Source organism: Anopheles coluzzii, chromosome 2 (genome assembly GCF_943734685.1).
Source record: "Anopheles coluzzii chromosome 2, AcolN3, whole genome shotgun sequence".
Taxonomy (NCBI): Eukaryota; Metazoa; Arthropoda; class Insecta; order Diptera; family Culicidae; genus Anopheles; species Anopheles coluzzii.
In genome coordinates this window covers 4709471-4718824 of record NC_064670.1, presented here as the reverse complement: position 1 = coordinate 4718824, position 9354 = coordinate 4709471, and the positions used below count along the sequence as shown (strand labels likewise).

The 9354-nt window shown below is 50.6% G+C and overlaps 2 protein-coding genes across 3 annotated transcripts; one reads left to right on the top strand and one right to left on the bottom strand.

The window, feature by feature from the left end:
• Window positions 1-66: 66 nt before the first annotated feature.
• Window positions 67-1573, bottom strand: LOC120947472 (uncharacterized). Its single transcript, XM_040362830.2, has 2 exons — window positions 1091-1573; window positions 67-1002 (listed from the first exon to the last, which is right to left on the bottom strand). The coding sequence occupies exons 1-2, from the start codon at window positions 1467-1469 to the stop codon at window positions 236-238; spliced, it is 1146 nt and encodes a 381-aa protein (XP_040218764.2). The 5' UTR covers window positions 1470-1573; the 3' UTR covers window positions 67-235.
• Window positions 1574-1905: 332 nt separating this feature from the next.
• On the top strand, window positions 1906-9331 carry LOC120947473 (lysM and putative peptidoglycan-binding domain-containing protein 1). 2 transcript variants are annotated; one of them, XM_040362831.2, is made up of 3 exons: window positions 1906-2635; window positions 4499-4714; window positions 4813-9331. In XM_040362831.2, exons 1-3 carry the CDS (start codon window positions 2573-2575, stop codon window positions 5539-5541), a joined length of 1008 nt encoding a protein of 335 aa, XP_040218765.2. In that variant the 5' UTR covers window positions 1906-2572; the 3' UTR covers window positions 5542-9331. The 2 variants fall into 2 exon arrangements, with proteins under 2 accessions (XP_040218765.2, XP_040218766.2); XM_040362832.2 differs by lacking the exon at window positions 1906-2635 and adding an exon at window positions 3737-4163.
• The last annotated feature ends 23 nt before the right edge of the window (window positions 9332-9354 follow it).

Sequence of the window (9354 nt, the reverse complement as noted above, 5' to 3'; positions counted from 1 at the left end):
GAGGGCCACCGCGACCACACACGTCGCTGCCTGTTCGGATTCCTCAAAAAAGCGACTCACGGCACGTTTTTCGTCAGAAATTCACATTTTTTTAATTCTCGGAGCGTTTTTCATCATATCTGCGCGTACAGCGTGTATCGATAAATTCTTAAAATATTCCCATATTAAGTACTCGCAAGTACCTGTTCTCGGTAAAAATTAGGCGTAGTTCATCCCCCCCCCCCTCCACCCTTCCTCAACCGTCCGTTGAACCGAAGGGACTGGCGTGGTCGAGTATGGAGCGCATGTTCCTGATGACGCTTTCGTAGTGCGCCACCCGCTGCTCGAGCTTGCTGAGCTTGCCGACGAAGTGCGCCTTCGGCATCTGCACGTACTCCTCGCCTTTGAAGATGAATTCGCTGATTTTGTCGTCCCGCTCCGTCGCCTGCTGGCCCCCTGCGCTGCTCTCCGCCGGCTCATCTTCCCGCCCTTCAACGGGTTCGTCGTGCGAGTTGGTGGATGACGAAACCGGAGATTTCACACTCTTGGAGGCGTTCGGCACCTCGCCGGAAGCATCATCCGGCTTGCCCCCGTCCTCGTGGTCGTTGTCGACGATCGTCACTTCCGGGTCCGTTTCCGACTGTTTGTGCATGATGTTGCGGAATTGGATCGGCACCAGGCGTATCGTTTTGCCGTTCAGCACCACCCTCTTGCCGGCTGCCTCCCGGTGGTTGGGTGTGATCGCACCGGCAGCAGCGGTGTTCCGCACCTTCACCTTCATTTCCGCTATCTTCGAGGCGACCAGCTTCTGCTTGTGGCTGCTGCCGGCCGACGAAACAGCTTCCGATTTCGGTTCTTCCTTCTGGGAGCCTTTCTTCGAATCCGGCACCTCCTCAACCCTTAGCGTATCCTGCAGCTCCTCGGAAGTGCTGGAGCGAACGACGGTCACCGTGGGGGAACTTAACGCTTCCGTGTCCGTCTCACTGGTCTGCTCCATGTCCGTCGACTCGGCGCCCTCGTTGTCTGTGCAAAACCAGAGAGAACCAACATTGTTAATGACCGCCCTACACACTCATGGACCAACGGCCACCCCACACCAACTACCACTCACCGTCAAGCGGCCGCAAAGGTGCGACTTTCGCGAGCGTCCCGTCCGACTCCATCTCGTACACTTCGACCGTTCCCTCCGACGCGTCGCAATCCGTCACAATCGACTGGTCGAACGGGTAGGGTACCGCATTACCCAGCAGCAGCGTCCGTCGCTGGCTGCGGCACATATAGATGTCGGCAAAGTGGCGCTCGCACAGATACCGGTACCGCTTGTTCTCGAGCAGCTCGTGCGGCACGCCCGCAAACTTCATCCACGTCTCGTAGCGGTCGAACGGTTTCGGGAAGCCGAAGAATGTGATATCCGGAGTGGACACCGAGTTGTTGTTGCACCGGAAGTACGCACAGTGTTTGCGGTTCACGTTCGCCCGGTACGAGTGCATCGTGTGGTGTTGTGTGTGGCCCGCCCAATGGCGTCCGTGCTGGGTGCGTCGGTTTTGTTTTAATTTTGTTTTGGTAAACAACTCCGCATCCGTCAGGCTGGTACCGATCCGTGCGCGATGACATTTGCGCTCGAATAACGGTCCGCTGGGTTGCCAGTTGTCAACGAGCACGGGGTCGAAAAAGTAAAACCACAATTGCGTAGCACAGCAAAACAATCGCAATTAGAATTCTGCCCCTATTGCCGGATCCAAATGCCGCAAAGTCTATTCGCGTCGTCACTGCCAAAGCTGCTCCTCTCCCGGTGGTCTGTGAACTGTCAAAAGTAGCTGTCACGGGTGCAGTTGCAACACGCACCCAGCCCATCCTGGCGTTCACGCACTTCGCAATTTGAATCGCTCGCGTCGGTGGCTTCGCCGGAATCGCAGACCGCAGACACACTCGCGCGAGTGCGCAAACGCAGCAATCATCGTCGTACCGCGCCGCCGAAGTGATCGTGACTCGCGAGTCGCTTACCGAGAACGTGGAAGTGTGCAGCGGTTTGGGAGAAATCAGCGAGCGAGCGAGGGGGACGATAGTGGTGAATCTGTGATGTGACGTTTCTCGCTAACTGCCTCTATTATTTCCGGCAAAACGCTTTGTGTGCGTGTGTGGGGGAAGCACGGAACCGTTGGCGGCGTTACATTGATGAACGTCCCGAAAAAGTGATCGTTGCGGCACTGCCGTTGATTGGTGATAACGAGACACGAGGCGAGGCGTTTGTGTGTTTCGTCACCCCACGCGCCGTACAGAACGGGAGCAGGGCAGGTGTGTTATCTTCTTTGTATGCAAAATTCCAGAAGCGGGACCGCGTCCGTGCTCGGAACTGCATTCCCCGTCGCTGTAAGTTCGTGGTCAAGGCAAACGCTGGATGGTTTACGCTGTCATGCGAGTGTGTGTGTCTAGGATAAGCGTGATTTATTGCGGACAATTCAGCACCATCTTCACACACCCCGAAACGGCCCCCTTCCCGTGCTGCAGCTCTGTTTGCAGCTTCCGACGCACACACGCATAGAAACAGCAGAACGAAGCAGGCGACGGCGATACACGGTGGTGACGGAAAACGATGAGCCTCGAAACCATGAGCGATCTGAGGAAAAAGTACAAAAACTGGAGATCTTACGTGAAGGTAAGGAAAAGGCAAAAAAAAACAACACAAGTACAAAAATCGCTCCTTCTCCTCCTCCTACTCCTCCCCCCGATCAGCTGTTGGTGTGGTGTTGCTTCATGCACATGCAACCCGGGCAGTCGGGCGGTCAACGATCCGCAACTCCGGGGGGCATCACCATCATCGTCATCATCATCGTCAGCCGCAAGCCATCGGACCACGGTTTTGCTGATGTTATGAAATGCCTGCCTGTGTGTGTGCACTACTGGTAAACGTGTCGGACACACAACATGCAAAAAAGCACACAAAACCGCCCCTCGGAAGGGATTGCGCGAAAGGGGTATTTACGAAACGGATTTACCCGTCCGGTGATTTTTCCAAAAAAAACACCTCCCCCTTTCCGATTCAGAATGACGTTCGTGCTGGATGAGTCACACGTTCACAAGTTTTCCCTTCTTTTTATTGCTGCACGATCTTGCATGATCTCCCATCTTCTCCCTCTTTAATCTATCGTTGTAGGCGCCTTGAATGATCGAAAACGAAATTGGGGATTCGGGTTAATTTCATTCACTGCAACACACGGCCACAGACCATGCTTTTGTGGTAAATTTTCCATGCCAACAAATTTTCCACCGTCGATCGCCTGCTCCCTGCCTGCCAGTCACCAAGTGCGCGTGAGAGAGACCCGCGATCGCGCAAGGTCACGCGGGATGGGCGATATTGCATTACGACAGACGAAAGTTATTCCGGCGGGTGGCGATTGTTTTTTTTTTGCTTTTTGCTGTACCGTTGGACGAAGAGGGGTGGCAAGAGATGGCATGTGTGCGTGATGGAGCGGGAGATGTTTCGTCTCGTGGCGTTATCGCGCTTTGTTGCAGAAGCGGCGGCTACGCATTAATTATTTGCCATGTAACATCGTAACTTCCATCGATCAGCGTTGCTACAGGCGCTCTACCATGCCCCGCAAGTAGCAATTGTTTTCTCTCTTTCCCGGTGTGCGTATGTATTATCAATTTAAATGGCAGATTAGCCACTTTGTTTGTTTAATTAGTGTCAAATTGGCGGCCTTATCGAGCTGTCTAAATATGCGTGCAACGTTTTTTTCTCCTCTTTACATTTAAAACAGTCTTATCATAGCGGAGAGCGACCCCGACACCACATACGTCTCTAATCGTTGTTCCACACACACGCACAAGGCACTTATCATTCCGTGCGCTCTGTGCCGTGTACGTGTGTGGCCGCCTTTGTTTTCGTTTGCTCGTGTGTTTTTGTGCAATTGCTTTCGGGCGTGTTTAGAAGGGTTCGTTCGTCACTTGAAGCCGAGTTGCCGTTGAGAGTTGCTATTTCATCTGCGCCAGAGCAGCTGTCAATTCTGCCCTCGGTGTGGAAGGAGGGAGGAGGGCAAAAAAGGGTCGAAGCTGGTGAAAGCAGCAAGTGCGCTCACTGTATTTTTCTGTCAGCATATTGGAAAGAATATCGCGGTTTAAGTGGTCTCCCCCGCCCCGTCTGGTTGGGAAAATGGTCTAGCAGTTGGGTGGTGCTTTGAACGGTAAAGCTGCAACGGTGTTACGGATTGCTCCGCGCACACACAGAGACACACAGCATTCCGAAGTCGTGGCAGGTGGTCCGATTTGCTCGCTGGCTGACTGGCGGGCTCATTCACTGCAAGGGCTCACTCTGTTGAAAAACTGGTCGTAACCAACATCCCCCCCCCCCACCTTCCGCGAAACGCTCGAAATAGAACCCCGAGGCGGAGGAGGAGAAGGAGCCCGATTGCTGTGTTTTGGTGTGTGATGTGCTACTAATTTGTCTCTCTTTTCCCAACTTCCCGTGCTCTACCCCGTGTGTGTTTATGTGTGTGTTTGATTGGTGCGCGGGCCACAGTTTGTAAAGCTAGTGTCGGACGCCGGAATGGAAGATGAAACCATGTTTGGCGAGAAGCAATCGATACGGGACTCGGCCCGCTCGCTCAAGAAGTACGGCAGCATATCCGGCGGAAGTCGCAGCCCGGCCGCCCTGCAGCCGACCGACGCACTGATACGGCACGACGTCGAGCGGACCGACACCCTGCAGGGTCTTGCCCTGAAGTACGGATGTAGTGTGAGTATCGGTCCATAAATAGAGAACCCCACGCACACACTGTCCATCACTTGCTTAACTTCCGCGCTTCATCGCCATCCTTCCCGTTTCCTTTCCAGATGGAACAAATTAGGCGAGTAAATAGGTTACTGCCCACGGATACCATCTTCCTGCGACCGTTCCTGATGGTACCGGTGGCGAAAGATTCACCCCACTATCCTAAGGACCCGGAAGCAATCATACGTCCAAATGCGCTGACCAGCGCCAGCCGGATGCCGTCCGGGGGAAGTGCTAGCACCAGCAGCAGCATCATTAGCAACAACAACAACAGTATCAGCTCGGACGGTAACGGATACTCGATGGGCGACGAATCGCCGCTCGTCTCGCCCGAGGAGGAAAGTCGCAAAAATCTGGAAGAGTTTCTCGGCAAAATCGACAGCTCGATCGCGTCCACCCGGAAGTGCATTGCGGAGGTGCAGCGAAACAGCGACTTTGTCACGAGCAGCCAGAGCGACGACAATCTGTTCTTCTCGTCCTCGTCCGGCGGGGTGGGCAGCGGGAGCGGCAGCAGTGGGTACTACTCGAAACCGCGTGCCTATTCGAACGCATCGTCCTCGTCGTCGATCTCGTCCTACCAGCAGTACCACTATCACGTACCCGGCAACAGCGCGCAGCACGTCGGCGCGGGTGGTAGCGGGGCGAACAACCACCACCACCACAAGCGCCAGAGCTCCTCCGGCAGTGCGGCGTCCGATACGAACCAGCTGATCGTGATGACGCAGGGCAAGCGGGTGCAAAGTTCCCTCCAGAAGCTGGAGCGCCAGCAGGACGAGCTGTTCGAGTTGTAGCATCAAACGCGGCAAGGATATGCTCGTACCGCTAGCGGAAGGAAGGTGCTGCTGCTCACAAGGAGCACCGAGAGCTGGAAGACGACCGACGCTCTGGAAGACGCTGGAGACGCTGGAGACGAGGATTGGGAAAGCAGTGCAACAGAGACGGAAGCTTCGTTGGAGACACAAGCTCTAATGCTGGTACCTTCGGGAAGGTACAACGGTGGCATCGCTACATCACAACACCATTATCGACATCACTATCTTACTCAGCGGTATGTACGGCATAGATATACGTTCCATGTGCAGCTGCAAACCATCGGCGCTAGCTTAAAGGGCAAGCTGGGCAGTATCGTTGGGGTGCTGATCAATCGAGCGCGTCGCACCGGAGGAAGAGGCGTTCTGCTGCCGGCGCCCACCATCCCACACACTACCATCGGAGATACCAACCTTTAATTATTGGGCCTAGGATACAATCTTACTCCTTTTGGGCATCGATCATCATCATCATCATCACGCAACATGAACGCACCCTTTTGCGCACCAGGTGACGCTGAAAGACACGTACACTGTGCTAATTTTGTCTTGTGGCAACCGATCACGATCGTTTTTCGGATGGGTTAGGCATATATTTATCCAACTAGCTTTACAGTTACACTCAACCTAGGGACTATGGGTGCTAGGACGAGTCGCGCCGCACACGTTCGTGCTCGATGTATTATTACCCATTTTCATCATTACTCTATGTGCCTTCATCCACGCAATCCCATACAAAGTGGTTGAGCAAATTGTGCCCCCCCCCCCCCCCCTCCCTATCATCCATCCCCATGCCCCCTTCGTGTGTGCTGCTGCGGCACGATAAGTGCGGTATCAAACAGTGTATTTTTGATGTGGACGTGAGCTTAGTTTGTCCCATCTTTTTGGAGCACAGCAGCATGTTCTCGTGCACAGACGTGCACATAACAGTATTGCAGCAGGATTGTTAGAAACCGATCGCTTGGGAAGCTCTAGGTGCAAATGAGTGTTGATTTAATTCAACAACGATCGCGGGAAGGCGTCGCGGAAGGGAACAAACACACAAAGGATGTATGCAACAGTTTAAACAATCTGACCGAAAGGTGCTACGAGGGAATGATATCGTTATTAGTATAGCATGTAGACATACACACATCATACACCCTTAATCATTGCTTCATTGCACATCCAGAAGTTATCAACTGTTTTTTGAAGATAAGCCTCTGGTTGCCGGATGGTACGGTGTACGGTGCGAAGGGCGCCCGTAGAAGCGACAGCGCGCAGTAAATGACATTAAATAGGTCGCCTTTGTCACTGGTGTCTGCGAAGAAAGTGTGATAATTCCGCTTCGTCAGCTGGACCACTGCGCGTTCCCCCGCTGCGCAATCGTGCCGACCACTTGAGCAAGAGCACGCAGTGTTGTGAGGGTATGAAGCAGACAAACACGCTATCGATTGGACGACAATCGTTGGACAGTGGGGAAGGTAGCATCATTTTGAACGCCGCTGTCCCAATACACCCGTTAGCGACAAACCGCAGAATTGCGCGGCTTTTAAAGCGTGTTTCTATTTTCATCCCAAGCGCTTTTGTGATCGGAACAGGGGAGCTTGGGAGGGATGGTGGGTGTTAATTGCATCCACAATCCGGCACCTGGATCCGGTGCCAGTCAGTCTGTTTGCTGCGTTTTTTTTTTTGCCTTTCGTGCAGCTCATCATGCGAATTGGGCTGAGATTACATTTGCGCCTGCCCTGCGGGATAGTTAAAACTTCACTTCACTCATGTATTTTTCGAACAAGTTATGTTTTAAGCAATGTTGTAGCTATAGTAGTTGTATGGGGGCCTCAGTTCCATAACGCTCATCAATACATATCGTCGTGAGAAAAGAGATTCCCTCCGTTTTCGCAGTTACTCGTGTGAAAAGTGTGGAAGAGTGGATCGACCATACCCAACAATTCATATTCACTAACCAAATCTCATTAAGTTCAAATCCAAAAATGCGAATCAAACACATACAAATAGAAATTCTTGTTCACTGTTGAAGTGCAGCAAATCAATCGCGTTAGGTACTTCCTCAGCAAGAGATTATTTAGAGGAGAGTGGGTGAAATAGTTAAATTTTGCTTATGTTGCATGAAACATGGAAATTGCCCGCGCGTTGCCGTCGAAAAAGGCATGCTCTAGTGTGTATCAAAATCATCTGATTGCGTTCGACTTTCTCATGTAAAATGTGTGTAGGTTGCTTAAAAGTTGAATGTGAAGCGTGATGATGGGCCACCATACGAACAGAGTGTGTGTATGGTTGTCCGCGTATGGGTGTAATTTGAAAGCGAAACAAAAGCAAAAGTTGTAAAATTCTGAATTTTGATTATAGAGTTTATTTTCGATTGTCGATCAAAAGACGCTAAAAGTGTGAAATTCCTTGAACAATGTGAATCTAAATTTGCTTTACCGCTTTTGCTACTGTAAAGCAAACCCTTTCTATTTTATTATAATTAATTTGTATTTTATATTAATTTTGAAAGCGCGGAGACACAGAGAGCGAACAAGATAAACAATCAACCTCATAATAAATGGAAAACAGCCCCACAAACTGAACAATGAGTTTAGAGCTAGGTTCAAAATTGTGATATCATTTATCTAAATGCGTTAAGGAAATTATGTATAAGTCTTCTCCCTTCTTTCCCAATTATTCTCTCCTTTATCTCTTGCCTAATTTATGCTGCCGAACCAGGCAACTAGCAAAATCATAATCCAACCGAATCAAACCGAAACCGAATTAGCCACAAAGCAACGGGAGTAGCGAACGAAACCAAAATTGAATGTAATTGTAAACACGCAAAGATGCAAACTTTTACTGTGTATTATTCCATTACCATCCCCTAAGCCCACGTGGAAAAATGTTTAATGAAAACGCAAAACCTCTGTCTGTCTGTGTAATCTGTAATTGCTGTTTGACGGACACCACACACAGCTTTGGGAAGAAGCTTGGTAGGAAATTCCTCCCGCATTTCTTCTCCTTCTCGTTGCCCACGCTTTATCCCCACTTAGCTTAATTTGTGTTCTCGCGCCATGTACATAGTAGAGACACGCAAAGTGAGATTCACCGTACACAAATACACAATCACACAGACCTATTTTGATGAGCAATCGAGAGCAGTTCCCAGGGTTTTTCGGTAGTTTGTCGCGTGTCGTCGTGCAGTAGCTAGCAGGAAGTAAAAAGGCACCACACCACACTATCTTATGCACAGAGGCGTTATAACAGACCCTAGGGTTGGTAAAACCCTCCTATTGCTGCTGCAACTTAGCGTAGCGTGAGAAGAAAACGAGAGCCTTAGCCGTGTAAATGTGTGTATGATAGTAACTGTAATCTTAAATGGGCAGACCGTCTATCGTGTCGCTATAAAAAAAAGAGCGTGAAAGGAATTGGTGGGAACGAACCCCCTCTGCGAAACACTTTAACCTAATTGGAAAGATTTCGCGCAGAAAGTGCTTGGTGTGTGTGTGTATATAATGTGGAAATTTACAAACAACTGGCTGTAAAGTAAAGGAAGCGAATGGTAAAAAAAACACTGAAAAAAGTGAGGCTGTTGCAGCCGTTATTAGCGAGTCGCGTGAGAGAGGCGAGGGGCAGGATTAAGTATATACACTAACTCGATGAGCGGTTATTGCGATAAAAGATAACGGAAAACGGAAGGGGGAGGAAATACGGTGAGGTAAACATTGAGGAAACACAAAAGTAAACGAAATAAAGTATATCTATATCATGTTTAACCAAACACACAACAACACAACAAAACCTATCTCTCGGACTCCTCTG

Excerpts from the sequence above, each read along its gene's own strand:
- LOC120947472 (XM_040362830.2), bottom strand. The coding sequence starts at position 1,469 with ATGCACTCGTACCGGGCGAACGTGAACCGCAAACACTGTGCGTACTTC. Across the intron at positions 1,003-1,090 it reads ACCTTTGCGGCCGCTTGACG|ACAACGAGGGCGCCGAGTCG; the intron begins GTGAGTGGTAGT and ends GGTTTTGCACAG.
- LOC120947473 (XM_040362831.2), top strand. The coding sequence starts at position 2,573 with ATGAGCCTCGAAACCATGAGCGATCTGAGGAAAAAGTACAAAAACTGG. Across the intron at positions 2,636-4,498 it reads ACTGGAGATCTTACGTGAAG|TTTGTAAAGCTAGTGTCGGA; the intron begins GTAAGGAAAAGG and ends CGCGGGCCACAG. Across the intron at positions 4,715-4,812 it reads CCCTGAAGTACGGATGTAGT|ATGGAACAAATTAGGCGAGT; the intron begins GTGAGTATCGGT and ends TTTCCTTTCCAG.